The following is a 21,563-nucleotide window of genomic DNA, read 5'->3' as shown; positions in this document are numbered from 1 at the left end:
CACTTGCCACCCAGATCGGTGGGCCCAAGGGGACATCCCAGGTGAGGGATCTCCTTAGGTTCACGGCAGGTCAGGGCTGTCTTCCACTCGTACGCTGGGTGCTGGGAAGTGAGCGTTGCCTTCTGACCCACAGATTGCCAGCGAGCCACCGCCTGTGAGGGAGATCCCACCGTCCTGTGCCCCTCTCACGGCCCAGGCCATCCAGGAGGGGCTAAGGAAAGAGCCTGGGCACCGCGCGTCTGCAGTGGAGCTGTGGAGGAAGGTCAGCCTGGCCCTGCAGCATGGTAAGAACCCCACACTGGCTGCAGGGGTGAGAGAGTCAACACGGCCCATACCGACCCAGCACCAAAGAGATTCTCGCCGGGACATGCCGGAGGGCCCGCACTGCAGGCTCGTTTGCAGGAGAGGAGTAGGCTCAGTGGCGGGTCCCTCGCTGGGAGACTGGAAAGGCCAGAGGCAAGGGTGGTGGGCAGGGTGGGCCCCGTGGAGCACCACGCAGCAGTTAAAGCGACCCAGTGGCGCAGAGCAACCTGGCTAGATTTTGAAACCGTGGTGCGCTGGGCAAAAAGGAGACGGACAGAGCGAGGCCTCGAACACAATACCTTTTTTGTAAACGAGATATTGAAAAATAAAAACAACACACAGTTTGCAAGAACACGATCGAACCCAAAGTGACACAGCAAATATAATAGAAGGTCACGGGGGGGGGGGGGGGCGGTGCAGGGGAGAGGCAGTGGTTATGGGAATGAAAGGGGAATACATAAAACAGGAGAGAGATCCTGAATGCCCCCCCCCAAAACATAGATGAACTGCCCCCCCCCCATTCCAGAGAAAGCGTGGAGTGTGGGGAAGAAGGGGTAAGAGAGGTGGGGGCAGGGCGGGGCGGGTGGTCAAGGAGGCCAGCGTACACGGGCACTCAAAGTTGGTGTTACCTCGGAGCTGTTTTTAAATCTTTACCATTTACAAAGTCCTTCTCTGGAGCCAATTCTGGCATTTTTAAATTTGTGATGGTTACCTAGAAGGAAAATAGAATAAAAGACAGAAATACCATCCTGCTCCCACTGTGGGAGGCCGTCTTACGGAAGAGGCCGCCTCCGAGACCTCAGCGTCCCCTAGTGGGGCAAGGGCCCTCCGTCACTGCTTGCCTCCAGCCCTCTGCTCGGGAAGGGCCACCTGGCCGGGCCTGTTTCCACCTCACCGCCTGTGCTCTGTTTTGTAGTGGGAGGTCTGAGGAGCCCTTGGAGGGGAGAGTATAAAGAGCCAAGACATCCGCCGCCACACCAAGCCCATCCGCCGCCCAGCCAAGGCCACTCTTCCCGGACGCCACAGGCCCAGCCGAGGGAGCTCTCACCTGGGGCTCCGGGGCCCCAGCCAACCGAGGACACGACAGGCGGGGCCCCTAAGCTCCAGCCTCCTCTACCCCCAGAACCCCCAGAGCGGAACAAGTCTCCAAGCCTGCACTGGGGCAAGGAAGAGTCTGGAACATGGGAACCATTACCTCTGTCCTCCCTGGACCCGGCCCCTGCCAAAAACCCCAGCTCGGCGGAGCGGAAGGCGACCTTCCCAGAGCAAGAGCTGCAACAACTGGAAATAGGTATGGGCGGCCACGGCTGCGACCTCTGGGTCCCCGCGCACAGACCTGGGCCTCCCCCAAGGCCCGGGCTTCATCCCCTGCGCAGCCAGCGTGGGCTCTCTTCTAGGCCCTTCCCTCAGAGGTCAGCTCCTGCGGTCCGTGCAGCCCCACACACAGCTGGGCCGGGCCACTCCCGGTCTTCCACAGCCATCCTCTGCCTTCCTCTCCAGAACTGTTTCTGAACAGCCTGTCCCAGCCGTTTTCACTGGAGGAGCAGGAGCAGATTCTCTCGTGCCTCAGCGTTGACAGCCTCTCTCTGTCAGACGACAGCGAGAAGGTAAGCCGGCCGGGGACCCAGGGCCGGGGCACGGAGCTTTGTGTCCAGCTGGTGAAGGGGCTGTGTGCAAGCAGCGGCGGAGGGAGGCTGGTGGGGGGTCACCCCTTCCTTTTGGGAGGGCTCCCCACCGGGGCAGGGTGTCGCGCTTGCTCAGGATGAGCCAGTCCGTCTCCAACGCCCCTGGGGAACTGGGGAACCGTTTGGCCTCTCGCGATCGTGGGGATGGAGATTTGGGCTTGGGGCCCCCTAGAAGTACTCTTCACCCCCCACTCCAGACCCCAGCTTAGCCCCAAAAGTACCCAGTGGGGCCACGCTCCAGCCCGGGACACGAGCGGTTCCTCGCCCCCGAGCCCTTCCGCCCCAAGCCCCATCAAGGCCACAGATGGTTCCCCAAGCCCAGGGGCCTGAGTTGTGCCCTCTCTTGTTTCAGAACCCGTCAAAGGCCTCTCAGAGCTCGCGGGACACCCTGAGTTCCGGTGTGCACTCATGGAGCAGCCAGGCAGAGGCTCACAGCTCCAGCTGGAACATGGTGCTGGCACGGGGACGGCCCACCGACACTCCAAGCTATTTCAATGGTACACCCCGATACTTGCCTGCCCAGCTGCCCCCACAGCACCTGATCGGCCTGCGACGAGGGAGTCCGAGGCAGTTTATGTCCCCCTTCTGCTGGCGCAGCGGGGGAAGGGAGAGGAAGGCACCGGGCGCCCGGACTGGAGGAGCCTGGCCACGAAGTCGGTCTAGAGCAAAGGCCCTGATTGCCCCAGAGCCTTCCCTGGTGGGGCAGTCAGTGAAGGACCTGGCCCCTCATGGGTTGCCGATGGAGTTCTAGAAGGCCCCTACTGTGGGGCACAGAGCGGTCTCTCCTGGCCTAGCGTCAAGAAGTAAATAATGCCTTCCAAGGGGAACAGGAGGAACGAGGCCTTATGAGCATTTAAAAAAATTTTTTTTAATGTTTATTTATAATTTTTGAGAGAGAGAGAGAGCACAGGTGGCAGGAGGGCAGAGAGAGAGAGGGAGACACAGAATCCAAAGTAGGCTCCAGGCTCTGGGCTGTCGGCACAGAGCCCGACGTGGGGCTCGAACTCACGAACCGGGAGATCATGACCTGAGCCGAAGTCGGCCGCTTAACCGACTGAGCCACCCAGGTGCCCCGGCCTCGTGAGCATTTTGATCGAGAACTCCGCAACAAGTTTGCTGGGATCCTCCTCTGGGATTTAAAGTCATTAAGACGAGAAAGAAAACATACATGGACTTGTTTTCAAGGGTGGCTGCGTAGGCTGTGTCGTGATTTTGATAGAACGAGGGTTTCATCAGCTCCCACTCTTACCAGGGCCGGTGTGACACATGGCATCAAGCCCTCGTGGCCTGGCCGATGGCTGTCCCAACTGAGGGGACATTACAGCCTAAGTTGCCCACAATCTAATTTAAGAGTCTCTGTTTCCACTTCCTTTTTGCTTTGTGTGCAGGTTGGAATAGTAGTTCCCCATAAGAGCCAACCTTAGCTCTTTGCATTGTGCAGGCCAAATTCTAGATGTTGACAGAAAATTACCAGGAAGAGCTAGCAGGCGTAGAACATTAGGGCCACTCCAGCCTAAATGTCACATCGGCTTCCTCACAGCCATCCTGCGTCCCTCTCCGTGGGGCTCCTTACAGAGAGCCAGCAGCCACTCTCCTGACGGTCACCTTGCCTGCCTTCTAGGTGTGAAAATCCAAATACAGTCTCTCAATGGCGAACACCTGCACATCCGGGAGTTTCACCGGGTCAAGGTGGGGGACATCGCAACAGGCATCAGCAGCCAGGTAAGGGGACAGGTGCACACTTAAGAGGCAGAGTCCCAGAAGTCAGTGTACCTGGCCCAGCCCTCCAGGGGGAAGGCTTTTGAATAAGTAGAAATGGCACAGTAGGGAATAGTTGACTTTGGTTATCCCCCAAGGGCTCAGGGCAAGCCCCGCGGTGGTGACTGAGGGGTCCCCAGGACCTACCCTTGGGCTGGTTGAGATTCTCCAGAAAGAAAGGCAAGAGTATGCCTTCGGGACAACCCACCTGGCTGGAGAGAGACCTCCGCTTTGCACTTCTGGGCAGCCCCCAAACCCCATGCTGCTGTCTCAGGCCTGCTGGTTTGCTCTGCCCCCAGATCCCAGCCGCAGCCTTCAGCTTGGTGACCAAGGACGGGCGGCCCGTGCGCTATGACATGGAGGTGCCAGACTCGGGCATCGACCTGCAGTGCACCCTGGCCCCTGATGGCAGCTTTGCCTGGAGCTGGAGGGTCAAGCATGGCCACCTGGAGAACAGGCCCTAACCCAGCCTTCCACCACTGGCTCCGCTCCACCGGAAGCGGCCTGCCTTCTTGGTGTCAGTGCCGCCCCCGACACACGGGCTCAGCCTGCTCCCGGGGACCTGCCATCCTGTGGCTTCACTGGTGGGACTAGGGGTGAGCAGAATGCCTCCCAGGATCTGCTGTGTCCTGCCTGACCCTGCCAAGAGAACGCCCGGTGCCCACGTGAGGAGGAGGAAGGAGGCAGGAGGCCGCTCCCCATGGGGAGCCAAAAGGGTCTTCTCTGCTCTGGTCCAAACAAGCTGGCCTGACCTGCTTAGATCAGTGACCACTTGCTGGCAATCAGGATAGAGCAGCTTCCGGCCTGGGTCAGGGAGGGGTGGGCGAGCCCCTCGGCCTCCAAGCAGGTGTGAGGGTGTCGAGTGTCCCAGGACCCACACCCAGGTCCAATGCAGGAGCGGGACGGCAGGCGTACCCACCCCCGGATTAGCAGGGAGCCCTCTGACCCCCTTGCCTGGCCATCGAACCCCCCTTTAGACCTAGCAGCTTTTCTGCCAGAGTCGGGGAGGGAGGAAGGCCGGACACTGGAAGTCTCCCAGGGAGAACACGCTCGTCATGTTGTTGCAGCACAGGTCCTGAGCCGAACTCCGCTTCAGCCAAGGACCAGAGGTGTCTTAAGTGAAATGGTTCTCAGTCCCCAAGCACATGTCCCTTTGCCGCCGGCCACCAGTCTTCCCCAGAGCAGCAGGCTCTGAGCCCCAGCACTGCTCCCGGCTGGCTGGCACTCAGCCCCCTCATCTGTCAAAGTGAAGGGCGACGGGAGCCCTACCCGGCAGGAGCCGTGTGGAGCTGGGGTGTGGCAGATGTGTGAGAAAGCAGCAGCCGCAGGCACCCCCCCCATCCACCCCACCCCACCCCCCGTTCCTCCCGGCCACGGCTTGGAACATCATGCACACCAGCTTCCTGAGACACAGCCCCGGCATCACACTCACACCAGCCCCGCCCTGCCCCTCGTCCAGGGACAACTTGCCAACTGCACTTTGCACTCTGATGACCTCAAAGCACTTTCACGGCTGCCCTCCAGGAGGGCAGGTCAGTGGCTCTGCACGCGCTAAAGCAGGCCAGGAGATGGGGTGAAGGGATTCAAGTCTTGACCTGTCTTTACGCGCACGACCCCTCAAACCTCCGTTTTTCTTTAAGATGAGCCCCACCCCCCACCCCGTTGCCCCAGCCCTGTCTTTTCGTCAGTGGGGGTGCTGATCAGGACTCATGTAGCATTAATCAACTGTGAATCATTGTGTGGGGGCCTGCCAGCCTCCGCTTCTGGGGGTGAGGGGTGGCCCCTGAGATCCCTCCTTGGGAGAAGCTCATCCCCGTGTCTTGCCAAGGCGGCGTCTGTCCAGCTATCCACATCGAGCCATTCTCCTCCCCATGGAGGGACCCCCAGCCCCCAGGACATGAAGATCTCCAGCCTTGGTACTGCAGAGTTCAGGTTGTAGAGAACTCTTTGTAAGCAATAAAGTTTGGGGTGATGACAAGCGTGTTAGGCCATGGCTGTCCCCACTCTCACCTGCCTACTTACAGAACCTACTTTACAGATCCTAACCGCTGCCTCCCTTTGCCTTCTTGGTGGGATCTTCCCAGGTCTGCCCTTTATTGTGGGCAAGGACTGTTTTCAACCCTTGAGCGAGGTCACTCTTCCCCCTTCCCCCTCCCAGTGGGAGCTTCCAGGCCTCCTTTTGGCCTATCTATTCAGACCAGTTAGGCAAGATGCCCCACCTGGTGGCAGTAGGGAAGTCCCTGGCCTGACATGGAGGCGGGGGGGGGGGGGGGGGGGGGGGGGGGGGGGGGGGGGGGGGACCAGGAGCCCAGAACAAAGACTGCCCCACCCACTCCTGTCCCTGAGGCCTAGACTCCCAGCCCTGAGTGACCAGAGTTGACTTGCCAGGAGTGGGCTCCTGTCTGAGGATGAATTCCAACCCCCCCAGCCCCAACAGGCCGCCCTGAGCACATGGTGCCTTGTCAAATCTGGCTGCACACCCCCGAATCCTTGCTCAAGTATGCGCCCGTGCCCCAGGCAGGTGCAAAGGCCATCCAAGCTTACCGGTCGCGGCCCTCTCTGGGACTGCTGGGAAGAGCCAAGCAGTCCTGCGTCTTTGGAGAGGGCTGGGGCTGCGGGGGTGGGACAGCCTTCTCCGGAGGACACCTCCCAAGGGCCGTCCCGCCCGTGAGCCGGGAATCCTGAGCGCTGTTCCCTGTCCGCGGGAGGGTCGCGGCAGGGACGTCACAGAGGCGGCGACATCACAGGCGCCGGCGCCCCCCCCGCCCAACCCCCAACCAAAGAGCTCACTGGAGGCGGAGGGGCAGCAGCCAGCAGCCCGCCGGCAGAGCCTCGGTCAGCATGGGGGTGACAGGTGGGAGTGGGCTGGCGCGCGGCTGGGCCGGGCGCCGAGGGATTTTTCCAGGCGGGCGGGGCGGGGAAAGGGGGAGGGGCGGGGCGCGGAGCAGAGGCGGGGATTCGGCCCGGGGCCCCTCCCCGCTGCCCCCAAAGCCCCGGACCGCCTAGAAGGAAGGTCGACCCCAGCCAACAGTCCTCCGCCCTCTGACTACCACGCCCGGCCTGGGCCTTGCGCGGTGCACAAGCTTGTGCGCCAGGGCTCACATGAGCACCTGGGAGTACAGGCCACAGATTCAGCAGAATCTCGAAGGGGTTTCTGGGCACACGCCAAGAGTGGCCTTGTGCCCAGGAAACAACTCACGAATTATCCCAAACTGCTGATGACCCTAAAATCCCTTTCAGTAGTTCCTGATGATTGGAGCCTTTGCAGGGAGAAGCCGTGGGCTTCAACAGATACCTTGGGACCTTCTCTCCCAGGAGGACACAGGCCAGCATTAAAAATGTGCCAAGAGCCAACAACCAGAGAGCTTTTCCCCTTTCCCAAACTTGTGGAGTAACAAATCGATGCAGACACCTTAAGTCACTCCTGTGACATTTACGGCACCCCCTTCAGCCCTTGTGTTAGGCCCTGAGTCTGATGAGTTCACTAAAAATTAAAATGTGGGTTAGACAGCTAGGTGGGTCACGGAGAAGAGGACTCAGGAGACGTGAGTTGGCCTGTCAGGAGTGAGTAGGATTTTTCCAGAAGAGAGACTTTCTTGGTATCTGAAGTAGCCTGTGCAAAGGCACTCAGGCACAAAAGGGCCTGCCTGCTGTGCTCTGGGGGAGCGGGCTTTGGGGCTGGATACCAGGAGATGCCAAAAGAGAGCAGAGGTCAGACGACACAGGATCTTTGAAGCCACTCTGCAGTCTGGATGGGACGGAAGGCAGGTGTGGTGCTGCGGGCTCACTCTGGGGTCCTTAAGAAGCCCGAGCTGGAGGGAAATGTGGCTGCAATGGTCCAACTAGAAGCCTAAAGAGATTGCAAAAAACACCGTGGTGGGCCTCGTGGGCTTTGGAGCCAGTCAGACCCAGAGTCAGGTCATGGTGCTGCTCTTAACAGCTGTGTGGCTTGTGCAGTTTCCTCATCTGTGAAAGGAGAGTCACGGCCACTTGAGCCTAGAGTGGCTGTGAGGATAGAACATACGGGAACCACTCAACATGGAGTGTCAGTGGGTAGTAATTGCTAGGTTTGTGTTGACTTTGGTGTTGGGAGCTGAGGAGAGGCAGTGGGGGTGGAGAAAGGGACCTGCACAAGGTCAACGTCAGAAGTAGGGAGGTCAGAAACTGGGGAAGGGAGGCGGGGGGAGGGGGTCAGAAATAACCCAGGTTTCTAATTTGGGCAAAAGTATGAAGGATTGTCGGGGAGAGGGGCTTATCAAGAGTTGAGTGATTGGGAAAGAAGACGGGTCAGGCATGCAGAACTGTGTTGGCCACACTAGAGTCTGGACACGCAGGGTGTCAACTTGTGAAAAAATGGAGGACAGGCCACGTGGTTTGGCAGGGCGAGAGGGATGAGGAATGCATTTCTTCGCACAGACTTTTGCTGACCATCCACCTTGCAGACTCTGTGTGCAGGGGCATCAAAGAATCAAAGTGAGCCACCCACACACTCTGCCCATCTCTAATGAAGGGTCAGCAAGAGGTCCTGCGCTCAGAGGTCTGCAGGGGCAGGGCAAGCGAGACTGGAAGAGAGGCCACGGGGTGGAGTCCTGAAGGTCTCCAGGAAGCAGTAAGCCCCGAGCGTCATCTCAACAGAAAACAAGGGACATTTCGGAGACAAGAGATATCTAAGGCTCTGACAAGGGAGAGGTCCCCTTAGGGAGAAATGTGCAATCGGTAACTGGAATTTGAGTTGAGAGCTCAGGAGAAGAGGGAATAAGAAATAGAGATTGGAGGGTTTTCCGTGGTCTAAGCCACGGACTTGAAAGCTCCAGAAGGCAGAGACTGGATGTTCATCACTGTATCCCCTAGAACACTGCCTGGCCCTTAGCATGTGCATAATATTAAATAGTACTGAAGAGCTTATTCAGTGATGAAAAGCAAGTATTCCCTATAGCACACCCCCGGTCTCACTCAGAGCACCCACAGTTGTTTCATTTGAACTGTTTTTCTGCCTAATTACCTTCTTATCTTTCTACAAACTTCCAGACTCTTTCTTGGTTTATCAGTGCTAGACATTATCACCTTCCTGCTCTAATGCATCCACCTGCCCCATCCTCCCAACATTATTTTTAGATCTGCTGATGCCTTTGTAAGTTTAATATACTCCTATATTTATTTTTTATCGCTTTAGACAGTATCTTTTTTTTTTAATTTTTTTTTTCAACGTTTATTTATTTTTGGGACAGAGAGAGACAGAGCATGAACGGGGGAGGGGCAGAGAGAGAGGGAGACACAGAATCGGAAACAGGCTCCAGCCTCTGAGCCATCAGCCCAGAGCCCGACGCGGGGCTCGAACTCACGGACCACGAGATCGTGACCTGGCTGAAGTCGGACGCTTAACCGACTGCGCCACCCAGGCGCCCCGTAGACAGTATCTTTTGATATCACACATAGTAAGATGTTCTTAGTGCCCCTACCTTTCCCTTCAGCTTTCCTCCCTGCCTTTCACCTCCCAGTGTCTCTAACCTGTATTTTTACTTTTTCAATATCAAGGTTGGTAGCATTTACACTGCCCTATAGCCACAAATATGTCTTCCAAATTTTATTTATATGTTGCTTCTGAGGGTTGAAAATTAGTAAACGGGACTTACGTTATTGTGACTACATAACTACTGTTTACTGCAGAACAAGGAAAGGTACCACAATGACCTTTTCTTTCTCATACAATTTTTTGTTTTTCCTGGAGTTTCTAGTTGCCTTTGCTTATATTCTTTGGTGTATCATAGTCTTAGTTTTTACCAACCTCTACATCTAGTCAACTATTCTATAAGATTTTCTTTATTTCAGAAATCTACTGCCCCAAACCCTTCATCTTCTTGCCTCTGTACAGTTAATATCCTAGGACTTAGCTGCTTTCCTGGGGTGGACACACTATTTCCTTCCTAGGTCTCTTGTTTTACACCTGTATTTTGTTTTAGCACATTCTCAAATAACTTCCAAAAAAAAGAGGAAGCAAATTTCCTGAGTCCTTCCATGTCTGAAATGATAAGTTGGCTGGATATAAAACTATATATTAGGGGCACTTGGAGTGGCTCAGTTGATCGACTCTTGAATTTGACTCCAGGTCATGATTTCACGGTTCGTGGGTTTGAGCCCCGCATCAGGCTCTGCGCTGACAGTGTGGAGCCTGCTCAGGATTCTCTTCGTCTCTCCCTCTCTCTCAAAATAAATTAATTTTTTAAAACACTGTAGGTTAAAAAACATTTTTCTCAGAATTTTAAAGGCAACCATTGTTGTTAACTCCTCTGCCTATATAATCAGTTCCCCTCCCTTTGTAGGCGACTGGTTTTTCCACTTTAGAAGCATTTAAGAATTCCTTGTTCCTAGTGCAATGAACTTTCACAGCAAGGATCTTTTGATCTCTCTAGTGCTGGGCATTCACTGAACCCTTTTAAGCCAATGACATCACTCAGTTCAGAGAAATTTTGATTTTTCTTTTCTATATTCTCTATTCTTTCTGGATCTCCTTTTTATTATGACTCAGAATTGGACTGTCTCTTGGTCCTTTTCTCTCACTTGATATTTTGGTTCCACTTTCTGGGATATTTTGGTTCTACTTTCTGGGAAGATTTTCTGTTTTATTTTCCGATTCTTTTTGCCAAAAGCTCTTTTCCTAATTCTTTTTTAATAGGATCCTATTCTTGCCTTTTCGTTGCAACATATATTGTTGAATATGTACATCTCAGAATCTCTTAAGATTTTAGAATACTTTTAAAGCTCCTTTCTGTCTCCCAAATAACCTCTGGTCTTCTGGAATCACCTTTCCTCTTTCTCTGTCAATTGCATATGGGTAGCTTCGTCAAATGTCTGATGATGCTTGACTGTTCATGTTTAAGAGTGAAATCATAAAAAGCTGATTGGGAACCTGTGACTGCAGGAGTGATTGCCTGGCAGGTATCACTTTAGGATGATCAGGCAGGAACCAGATATATCTCTGTCCAGTTCAAGAAGATCAACAAAACTGATCGATCTCTAGCCAAACTGAACAGGACAAAAAGAAAGGAGACAAAAGTTGCCAATATGAGAAATGAAAAAGGTGACATCACTACAGAATCTACAGATATGAGAAGGATAATAAAGAATATTATAAACACCTTATGCCAATAAATTTGCCAACTTAGATGAAACGGACAAGGAAACTCCAGGCCCACATTCATTCACAAGCTTCACCTGTGAATTCTACCAAATGTAAGAAAGAAAGAATATGAATTTTATACAGACTCTTCCAGAAAATTGAAGACAGAATACTTCCCAACTCATTCTATGAGGCCAACATTATTCTAATACCAAAACCTGAAAAAGACAATATAAGAAAATGATATACCAATATATTTCATGAACCTCATGAGAAATTTCTTTTAAAAAGTTAGCAAAGCAGGGGAGCCTGGCTGGCTCAGTCAAAACATGCAACACTTGATCTCAACGTCATGAGTCTGAGCCCCACATGGGGTGTAGAGATTACTTAAATAAATACATTTAAGTAAGCAAATCAAATTCAACAATGTATAAAATGATAATACACTATGACCAAATGAGATTTATCTCAGGAATGCAAGGTTGATTTTAACATTAAAAAATTAATTTGTTTCACCATAAACAGAATATAAAAGAATTATTAACAGAATAAAATATAACATTGTCCATATGCTATAACATGTTATCTATAATATATAATATACTAACAGACTATGAAAGAAAAACAGGAGCACCTGGCTGACCCAGTCAGAAAAGCATGCAACTCTTGATCTTGGGGTCATGAGTTCAAGCCCCCCATTGGGTGCAGAGATTACTAGAAAGAAAGAAAGAAAGAAGAAAAGGAAGGAAGGAAGGAACAGAAAGAAAGAAAAGAAAAGAAAGATATACAAAAGAGAAACCATACAATGATCTCAATAAATGCAGAAAAAACATCAGGCAAAATCTGACCTCTCTTCCTAATTAAGAACTAAGTGAACTAGAAATAGAAGGGAGCTTCCTCAACCTGATAAAGAGCATCTATGAGAAAAGCTACAGCTAACGTTATACTTAAGTATAACAGTATACTTAAATACTGAATGCTTTCTCCCCAAGGTCAGGAACAAAGCAAGGGTGTCCACTCTCAATTTTATTCAGCATTGTACAGAACATTGTTCTCAGTACAGTAAAGCAGAAAAAGGAAATAAGACACATCCAATTTGGGAAGGAAGAAGTAAAACCGTCTTGTGTCACACACATTGAAAGTAATCTCTATGCCCATCATGGGGCTTCAACCAAGGACCCAAGCTCAAGAGTCACATGCTCTACCGACCGAGCCAGCCAGGTGGTTACAAGGTATACATTTCTAAATACTAGCAACCAGCAGTTGGAAATTGAAATTATTTCACATACTACAGAATGTCACCTGAATCCCTAATAGAACATTCCCAAGTTGGGCACAGAGGTCCCAAGTTGAGCCAAGCTCAGAATTTTGTTTCCAACCCCCAGAGCTGCTGTGAGGTTCACGCCATAACACTTTCGCTTCCTAGCCACACCCCAGTTGTTCGTGGAACGGTTTAGGCTGCGGCTGTTGATTAGATTGTCCAGGGAAATTTTGTAGGGCGCACAAAGGTTCTGAGGTGAGAGGCCTGGAGAACAGCAGCACTGGGGTCAGGTGGAGTTGGAAACGGAGACGTGGGGAGGAAGCTAAGGTAACGTGGCAGTTGAATTGGTGCAAGATGTGGAAGAGACCACTGAGCTGGCTCTTGGGAGCCCCTCTGTGGCAGTACACTCCTAGCCCGGCCACGCAGGTGATCCAAAGTGATGCCCAGGCCCAGAAGGAACATGGATGCGCCCAAATCCCAGTCACAGAACCAACCTCTACATCTCTTAGGAAGAAGCCATGCACATTCTGATCCTTTGGATATAATCTTGGGAGCAATTCTTCTCGGCCAGAGCCAAGGTCATCATTTCCTGCCACACTCCAGGCTCAGGGGGACCCAGCTTTCCCGCTGCCATGACAACTCCGCCATCAACCCCCATCTACTACCCAGGGGAGCAGAGAATGGGAGCCTGGTGCCCCTACCCCCCAGAGGGTGAAAAACAAGCTTCCTCCATAAAAGATGCGAGCCTCCAGGGAAATGACTGGGGTGGGGGAACCTTCCCCAAAGCGTTGCTCAGCCTCTTCTGTAGGAGGTGATCGGAACCCAGAAATCAAATAGCTGTCAGCATCACCTCAGATCAAATCCCTAGGGTGAGAACCTCGGCCTGCAGTGGGAGGTGGGTGACCCCAGGATGTGATGGAGTGAGGAGCCTGGAGGAGAGAAAGGGCTTCAGGGTAGGAGAGGCCGGGATTAGGGTGAGCGGCAGATCTGAAGCCTGGCCAGAGAGAGTGGAAAAAAGGGGGCAGAGGGGCAGGAATGGAGGGAGATGAGGAAGGTTCTGGGGGGGGGGGGGCGGGGCTCCCACGCAGTTACAGGCTCCTGGGTAGGAAAGCATGCAGGACAGAGGAGTTGAGAGTTTCTGGAGTCAAATCTGCATCCAGTTCCTGACATCAGCAACTATCAGCTGAGGGACCCTGGGCCAATGAACCTCTTCTCATTTCTTGTTGAATCAATTGAGATAAAGCAGAGAATGTGCCCCCACACAATGCCCGGGCAGCCTCGTGGAGGACGGTGATGGATCAGGGAGAGCTGCAGGAAAGGCGGATTCGGGTGTGGAGGGGAGCAAATGTGGGGCGCGGGGCTGGTGACCTTGGTGGGGAGAGCAGGGAGCCGAGGGGCAGGACGGGAGAGGGGAGGGTGAACGGGCTGAGATGGGGGACAGGGAGGGAGGCAGACACCTGCCTGGACTCCAGACCCCCCCCCCCCCCGCCCTGGGACTGTCCCCGCTTGCAGCTCCCCTGCCCTCACTTCCTTCTCCCTGCCAGGTGCCAATGGATTTCCCTGCTGTGGCAAGGAGTCAGTGGACATTGTGGAGACGCAGTGAGAGCCAGTCCCCCACCCTCCGGGACCACCAACCCTTACCCCTGCCACCACCGCCAAGTCTTCATATACTACGCCCCCCCCCCCCCAAGCCGGGATCTCCCTCCATCTTGCTTCTTTCCAAAATCTCCCCAGGGGCAGTATCCAGGCCAAAGGGTCGTGGGGGGAGTCCTACCACCCCCGCTTCTTCTTCTGCCTCCAGCCCCGGACATTAGTGAAGGACTGAGGGGTGGCGGGGCACACTGGGGGACATGGATGGGGACTGATGCCTTCTCACTGCCTTGCTCTGAGGACAGAGCTACCTGAGGTGAGGGTGGGCAGATGCCCGAAGAAGGAGAAGGAGTCCCTGTGGTCGAGCACTGAGGGCAGGGGCCCAGATGGCAGCAAACTTCCAACAAGAACTGAGGGGATCCTACACACACACACACACACACACACACCTCTGCCTTTCACATCTGCCAGGGGGAGGGCATTGTCCTTGAGCTTCTCCTTCTATAGGGAGCCAGCCTCTGGGCACTGGCCACACTGACTCACTGGAACACTTGGTTAAAATGAAGCCTCCTGGGCCTCACCTCCAACAGACTGGGGTCCCTCTTTGGGGCAGGGGGCAGCCTGACAAGCTCTCCAGGCACTTCCTAAACCCACTAATGTCTCAAAATAGCTCTCCGGTGGATGCAGGGACAGTGAGGGGAGTGGATGTGCCGGAGGCATCTTGCCAGGGGGCGAGGCCGGGGGCCTTGAGGCCCCCAGAGACCTCCATCCTCCTAAAGCCATCCCACCCACCCCACGGAGGCCTGTCATCCACTCTGTCTCCTTCCGTCGTAGGGGCACCATAACCCAACACCAGTTCCAGCAGGCACAAGAAAAAGAGGAGACTGAGGTAACAGTGGGCGGGGGCACCTCTTATGGGGAGGCGGTAGGTAAGGGGCAGGATTCTTTAAGGCCCGTCTTCCCCAAATCCCTGACAAGTCTGGGACCCTGGACAGGGCACGCTCACGCACAGCCACCCTCCCGCCTCCCCCCCCCCCCCCCCCCCCCCGCCCAGGGAGGTCTCTGCAAAGTGGCACGTGTAGGGGGGGAAAGCAAGCAGGGAGGGGGTAGGGCAGTGTAGGGAGGAAGGCAGGAGAGGGGGGCAGGGAATTGGCGCCAGGGAGGACCTCAGGGCCAGGGGCCTCCCCGGCTTCATTTGAAATGTTTCAGCCGGAGAAAGAATTGCTAGAACTGAAGCCCGTGCAGAAAGAGGACCTGGACCTTAAGCCAAAAGTGGAGCTGGAGCCCGAGCCAAAGCCCAAGGACCCTGAGCAGCAGGAGTATAGGACAGAGTTCCTCCAGCCCTTCCCGCAGCAGGACATCAGCCAGTGGAGCGTGAGGTCCAATTCCAGCTACCTGAGTGCTGCCGAGGAGGGCAGGGCGTCCGCCAACCATCGCTCCATCCGCGTGCAGACCTCCAAGCACCTCTTCTGGGCAGACAAACTCATCCAGGCTTCCGAACACAGCCTGCAGCAGGCGGTCGGCAGGCAGCCGGACAAGAAGAGTACAGGTAAGGCCACCAGCCATCAGGACCAGCAGTCCAACCTCAAGGACGCCACGTGCTCCAAGCAGCAGCTCCAGAGCTCCCACGCCCAGCCAGCTCCTCCGGCTGCAGATGCCCAGCAGCCACCGGATCCCCACCCGGCCTCCCCCAGTCCCTCACCAGCCATCGGCCTGGCAGAGCTGATCAACTTTGCGTCTTCCTTGGCCGTGGCCTCCTCCAGCAATATGGACTTGCCCAAATTGGAGCATATGATCAAAGCTCCACCGCAGAAGGCCGAGGCGCCTTCTACAGATCCTGCCGTGCCACCGGCCGTGGACCAGCCGGAGAAGGAAGAGCTCGCTAAGGAATGGCTAGAGAAACCACTTGAAGCAGGGGAGCCACAGAAAGCTTGGAAGCAGGAAGACAAGAGCTTCCCCCACTCTTACCTTGACTTCAACAAGCCAGGGGTCAAGAGGGCCACCATCGAGGGGGAAGTGAAGCTTCTCCAGGCACCGACCATATCCACTCCGCCTCAAGGAGCCGTGGAAGAGTAAGCGAGGCTGGCCCACAGCTTCCCAAAAGAGCAGGGTGTGAGCTAGGACGTGTGGGTGGGCCCACTCTTCACACAGCTGGGAAAGTGGAATGAGGGGCCGGGGGAGGGGATGGGGTGACCTGTGATGTCGCAATCTCAGTAACCTCATAAAGGCTGCTAGAAACAGGGTTCCGGTGGACTGAGGCGAAGTGCCAAGGCCAGGGCTGGAGGAGGCGTGGGGACTATGGAGGGTGAGCACTCCTGGGCTCGGGCAAGGACCCGGGCTCGAAATGGGAAGGGCCATTCTAGCATTAGGAAGTTTGGTCACCCTCGTCAGAAATGCTCAGGCTAGCATCTGCCCTGCTGAGAACCTGATGGCCCTGGGCCCGGGACACACCGTGGACTGGAATGTGAGGGAACAGGGTTCTCCAGCACCCCTTTCTTCCCGGTGACAAACAGACACAACAGAAGGTCAGCTGCCCATCAGCGTGCAGCAGGAAGAGGCCCTCTTACCCCCAGGGCCCTCCTCGCAGAGGCCTCTGGGATCACCCCTCTCCCGGACCTTCCCACTGGGCCCCAAGTGACACTCTCTCTTTTATGTTGCAGCTCACTGCCAGGAACCAGGAAAGGGAGTCCATTATTGCTGAAAATCCATTTTAAGGTGTCGTCCCCCTCTTCCCCAGAGAAATGACTAGACAAAACCAGTAAAGCCTCCAGTGCTGCCCCCGGCTCAGACTTTTTGTGCAAACGCTCCCGGACTAGTGAGCTCACCCGGCCGCGGCGTCCTGGTCTCGATTTTTTAGGGATGCCACCCCCCCCTTTTTTTAGCTACCCTAGCCCCACCTGCCCAACCCACCCCCAAGGGCTCTGCCAGCCCTATTTGGCCCCTACTCACTCCCCACGGGTTGTTTCACCTCACTCACACCCGTCCAGAGCTCTCAGCTGGTCAGCAGAGACTCGTGACCAGTCTCAGGGAGGCCTCGGTGCCCTCTCTGAGGCTTCAGGCTTCTTAGGTCATGATGTGGGGCTTCCTCTTGGCCTAGAGGCAGGGGCATGATGGGATCATCTTAGGAGAGAGCCTCCTGGAGGTGGGCTGGGCAGGTGAGGAGGTGAGTCCCCTGCTCGGGGAAGGGATGGTGTCCAGGGGCTCGAAGGAAGGGAAGAGAGCAGCCAAAGGACTGGCCATCCAGGGCCACAGCCTTGAGCTGGAGGTGTCTCAAAATGTAGGGGAGAGCCCGTACGTAATGGCGCACCTCCCCATGTGGTCCAGACACACGCACACACGCACCCCCATCCGCTGACCCTTAACATCACACAGGCACGCACATCCGTACATCCGCCCACGGACAGTCCTACGCATGCCGTGTGCACAAGCACACATACACGCACAGGCCTGTGAGCCAGACACACGCAATAAATGCGCACACAAATGCACAAGCCTCCCCACGTTGGGGAGGACAGGCAATGTGGGGAAGCGTCTGGAAGAGGCGAGATGGCAGCAAAGGAGGGAAGGGAATTCAGAATGTGGGGAAGGACTTGGGCGTGGAAAGGGCAGTCAGGGAGAAAAGGAAGGGAGAGGCGGAGCCATAGCTGGGGCCCTGGCCAGACTCCAGACCTGCTGATGCCAAGGCTCCTGTCAGGTGAAAGCCCAGGCTTGCAGGCCCTCAAAGGCCTGCCCTGCCTTGAGTGGGGGCCAAGTAGGGGAGTGCCCAGGGCCTAGGAGGGTGCGATTAGGAAGGAGTGAACAGTTGGGAATGGGCCAGGGCCAGAGGAGGGAAGGGGTGCTGGCAGGAGACTGGAAACAGGGAGAAAGAGAAGATGCAGAGGTATCTGGGGAGGGGCCTGGCTGAAGTGTCACGTGACCGTTGGGCTGCATCTTCCTGGAGTATCTGTAAACTATGGTTTGTAAACTTGCATAGTTTGGAGGAAGAGATCCTTCCCTCCGGGGAACCTGGGTTAAGGTGGGCCACAGCCCCACCTTGGACTATCCTCCTCCTTCCCATGCCCTGATTTTGGGACTCTGAGGCCTACTTCTCCCTGGGCCTCTGCCAGCCTGTGTTAGCTTCTGGAGTGGAGTCACAAACTCAGATGCCTTAATCCGGGCAGAGACGCAAAAGAGTAAAGCAGCAGGTTCCCCAGCGAAGAGAAGCTGGTTTGTGGTGAGGGAGAGAGCGCACGCCTGTCTAAAGATGTTAAAGTTCACCCCAAAGCCAGCCTGGGGGCGGCGGGCCTGGGGCGCTGGGCCAGCCTCAGACCCTGTGACTCTGCCTTTCAGGCAGCAGATGGCAGAAGACCAAAAGAGCCCCGTCGTCGGCACAGAGAACGTACAGGTGACCAAGGCTGGCGAAGGGTCTGCTAGTACAAGCTATGCCCCCAGAATCCTCTAGATAGGGGACCGTGGGAGCAGGCTGGTGTGCGGGTCCTGGAAAGAGGTAGAGCTGAGCACCCACAGGCCTGGTCCCAGGGCCCCTGGCGCCCGAGCACTCAGGTGGGCAGGGCCCTCAGCCCTGTCTTCTCCCTGCCTCCAAGGCCTCCACAGAAGCCTCGAAGACTGCCCCCACCAGACCCAGGAGAGGAGCAGCCCTGCAGGACGCAGAAGGGGAGGCCGCAGCAGCCTACTGCCCTGCCGACCCAGGTGGAGCCAGCACCCATCAGGGCCACAGGGGCTGAGCAGGCTTCCCCGAGGGCCAGGGAGTGCAAGCGCCTTGCAGCTACCCGTTTGGTGCAGTCTGGCTCAGGTTCTGGGTCTCAGAGGTAAGGGCAGGGACTAGAGACCAGGCCTGGGGTGCTGGGTCTGGGGCAAGGCCTGCTTGGCCCTGGCATCTCTCTGCAGCAGGTGTAAAGGCCTTTCCGACCTCTTCCACCCGAAGCAGAAGCAGCTGTGCAGATGAGAACCTGCTACCCATGACACCCCGGCAGCTGGCAGGTGAGGGCCCCAGAGCTAGGAGCAGGAGGTGGGGTGGGGTGGGGGGCAGGGGGTGGAAAATTAGGGAATGCTTGGAGCCTAACTGCAAGGGGTTGCCTCCTCCAGAGGCTGGGGTCACTGTGAGAAGTTAGTGACCATATTGTAACTGTCCTTCAATGCCAGTCTAATTGGCTAATCTTTACAATTCCAGGGCTCACTGGTGTGTGTGTGTGTGTGTGTGTGTGTGTGTAGGAATGGATTGGTGGATATTTGGATGGTGTGTGGATGGATGGATGGATAGATGCACAGGATGGAAAGAGGAAGGGAGGAAGGAGATTGGGAGAAAGGAAGGGAAAAAAATTAACCTGAGTTCCCCACCCCCCTGGGGTCTGGGGCAGTGGGGTTAGGGGTAGAAGGAACCACTTCTACATTTGGGGACCCCAACGCCCCCTCTAAGGTCATGCCCTAATAGTGGCAGGATCCCTCAAAGCAGAATCATTTTACTCACCATCAATAATTTTCAGTGCCCGCTGCATGCCGGGTGCCAGCAGGGCCCCTGGAGCCCCAGAGCGTCCCAGCTCCAGAGCCAGACTGCCAGGGTCCAAAGCCCAGGCTTGCCTCTACTGCTGGTGTGACCTTTGACATAAGTTTTGAATGTTTTTTCACACAGGCATATCCGAACATGAGTTTGGGACATGAGAATTGAATGGGGACTTTACACACAGCAGCCACTGCTGTTCTTTAAATGCTATAATGCCCCAGGGGTTGGAGTGACCCGAGCCTGGAGTGATTCAGTCCCATTCTGAGCTTGGAGTGGGTGGATCTCTGGGCCCCCGCGTGCGGTTCACCTTGCTGCCGGCCTCCCTCCCTGCCCCCAGCGTTCCAGGAGATCTTCAAACTGTTCAACCCCAGCCCGACAGGCACTGTGGACATGCGCAGCATGAGAGCTGCCCTGCGCCACGTGGGTATCCAGCTGAGCCCTCAGGAGTTGTGTGAGGCTCTGCGGCAGGCAGACCTGGACGGTGGGTGACCCCATCCCTGGCCGCTTGTCCTCCCCCGCTTCTAGCCCTGGAGGCTGCCTCCTCTGCCCACAGAATCCCTGGCCTGGTCCTATTTTAAATCCCCTCTTCCAGGAAGCCTGCTCTGATCAACACATCTATCTCATAGCCCCTAAACACTTCTGCTGTGTTAATACTCATCCTGACTTGGGGCTCCCCGCAGGGCAAGGACTATTTGTCTCCCCTATTCAGCTGGGGTTGATGTTTGGCTAGAAGTGGGACCGGAGTCTTTGATGTCCAGAAAGAACTGCAAGCAAGCCCCTAAAGCATATGTGGTGTAGGCCTTCTGCAGGGGAGGCGCCGCCAGGACCCCCTCCTCTCTCTCTTCCCAGGTGATGGAACTGTAAGCTTCAAAGACTTCCTGGGTGTCCTTACCGACAGCTACCGCCTGGCTCAGTGCTTGGGTAAGGAGCAAGGGCAGTGGGTGGGAATGGCCTGGCCTGGGGGAAGGTTCCTCCTCACCCTCCCCCATGATCTCTGCTCCCAGGCCAGGCGAGGAACAGCCGGTTCTATGACCCCCAGGGCCTACAGACCCTGTTCTTAGAGATTCTGTTCAAGCTGATGAGCCAGGGCTTTGTCCCCCACAAGTTGGTGCAGGAAGTGATGAGGTAGGCACAGAGTCCCCAACTTCAGGGCCCAGGATTGGGGAGGGGCAGACTCTGCCCCATGCAGGGGTCCCCTGAAGTTCCTGCCGCAGGGACGGGAGCCCTGAATTCTGAGTCAGTTTCCTGGGTCCCAACTTGCCCCAGGCCAGAGACAAGTGGCTTCCTGTCCTGCTTTGGTTTCCCCACCTATGAGATGGAGAGGACTGGGGGAGGCGGTGTCTGAGAAGGCTGCCCCACTCTCTCCTTCAAGCTACTACACCAAGAAGCAGCGGGCTCTGCGGCCGAACCCAGGCTGGAAGGACCGGTGGCGTGACCACAGCGGCTCCGCGGGCGCTCCCGGGGGCCTCACCTTCTTCTGCCAGGCCGCGCGCCTCAGCGGCCTCTCCAGCAATGAGCTGGAGCTCTCGCTGCACAGACTAAACAAAGCGGGTGCGCCCCAGGCCGGGCAGGAACCCGCTGGAGGCGCGGGGGGGGATGGGGGGGACCCTCACTCAGGACCTGCTGTCAGGACTAATCTCTCCTTTTCCTCCTACCGGTTTGCCCGGTCCAGGTGCGCGCAGCCCCTACTCTCAGATCCCTAACTTGGCGAGGGAGACACCGCCAGAAAACAGGAGGCAGAAACGAGCCCCGCGCCCTAACGTCCGACTTCTCAAGTCCTGCCAGCCCAGCAGCCACAAGCTTGGGCCCAACCAAGGGTCTCTCAGCGCCGGTGAGAGCAGATAAAGGGGGCGGGGCGAGGAGGGGCGGGGCTGTGGATAGGGGCGGGGCAGGCAGAATGGAGGCGGTGCCGACACGGGGAGGACCGGAGTAGAGTGGGAGCTGGACTCCCAAGAAACCGGGACCGGGCAGACGGAGAAGTAATCCGGGATCACTCGGGGGCGTGACCAAGGGTAGGGCGGAGCCTACGAAAAAGGGGCAGGATACCCAGGTAGGAGGCAGGACTGGCAGAAATGGGACTGAGCGGGTAGAAAGGCTAATCCAGTCTCTAACGGGAGCTGCCGGCTTGACCCTCCGCACGCCCCCTCCGCCCTCCCACAGAGTTCGTGGGCCAGCCAGCAGACCACGTGCGCCCCTCGAAGTTGGCTCCCTCGCCCCCAACTCTAGTGCAGAAGCAGCCCTCCTCCCCTTCGCCAGCCTGTTTGCAGAAATCTGCTATGAAAAACGTGTACAAGTAAAGCGTTTGCGGAGAAAAACAGGCTGCGTGTGATGGGGCAGGCACAGAGCGGA

The 21,563-nt window shown here is 56.0% G+C and overlaps 2 protein-coding genes and 1 long non-coding RNA gene across 3 annotated transcripts in view; all 3 read left to right on the top strand.

The window, feature by feature from the left end:
* MAP3K14 (mitogen-activated protein kinase kinase kinase 14) overlaps positions 1 to 5,717 on the top strand; it is a 44,447-nt gene extending 38,730 nt beyond the window's left edge. The window contains exons 11-16 of the mRNA XM_043584798.1: positions 134 to 284; positions 1,220 to 1,594; positions 1,804 to 1,910; positions 2,341 to 2,485; positions 3,610 to 3,710; positions 4,046 to 5,717. Of these exons, the coding sequence (XP_043440733.1) occupies positions 134 to 284; positions 1,220 to 1,594; positions 1,804 to 1,910; positions 2,341 to 2,485; positions 3,610 to 3,710; positions 4,046 to 4,210 (1,044 nt within the window). The 3' untranslated portion in view covers positions 4,211 to 5,717. The remainder of the gene's footprint in view (positions 1 to 133; positions 285 to 1,219; positions 1,595 to 1,803; positions 1,911 to 2,340; positions 2,486 to 3,609; positions 3,711 to 4,045) is intronic.
* Positions 5,718 to 6,503: 786 nt separating this feature from the next.
* SPATA32 (spermatogenesis associated 32) lies at positions 6,504 to 21,531 on the top strand. The gene is made up of 12 exons (XM_043584799.1): positions 6,504 to 6,600; positions 13,669 to 13,723; positions 14,549 to 14,603; positions 14,924 to 15,786; positions 18,298 to 18,522; positions 18,639 to 18,694; positions 19,552 to 19,695; positions 20,064 to 20,135; positions 20,219 to 20,339; positions 20,587 to 20,765; positions 20,887 to 21,045; positions 21,375 to 21,531. Exons 1-12 carry the CDS (start codon positions 6,588 to 6,590, stop codon positions 21,509 to 21,511), a joined length of 2,079 nt encoding a protein of 692 aa, XP_043440734.1. The 5' UTR covers positions 6,504 to 6,587; the 3' UTR covers positions 21,512 to 21,531.
* Positions 15,829 to 18,099, top strand: LOC122485714. Its single transcript, XR_006297920.1, has 3 exons — positions 15,829 to 16,019; positions 16,375 to 16,429; positions 18,044 to 18,099. It is a non-coding gene; the product is annotated as an uncharacterized LOC122485714 (long non-coding RNA).
* Positions 21,532 to 21,563: the final 32 nt, after the last annotated feature.

This window comes from Prionailurus bengalensis, chromosome E1 (genome assembly GCF_016509475.1).
Source record: "Prionailurus bengalensis isolate Pbe53 chromosome E1, Fcat_Pben_1.1_paternal_pri, whole genome shotgun sequence".
In the NCBI taxonomy this organism is placed as follows: domain Eukaryota; kingdom Metazoa; phylum Chordata; class Mammalia; order Carnivora; family Felidae; genus Prionailurus; species Prionailurus bengalensis.
The sequence above is the reverse complement of the archived record's forward strand: the minus strand, read 5'-3'. Positions and strand labels throughout refer to the sequence as shown.

What these genes read in the sequence shown, in the direction of transcription:
- SPATA32 (XM_043584799.1), top strand. An exon ending in CCGCCTGGCTCAGTGCTTGG is followed by an intron (nt 20,136 to 20,218) that starts GTAAGGAGCAAG and finishes CTCTGCTCCCAG; the next exon opens with GCCAGGCGAGGAACAGCCGG. An exon ending in GCACAGACTAAACAAAGCGG is followed by an intron (nt 20,766 to 20,886) that starts GTGCGCCCCAGG and finishes TGCCCGGTCCAG; the next exon opens with GTGCGCGCAGCCCCTACTCT.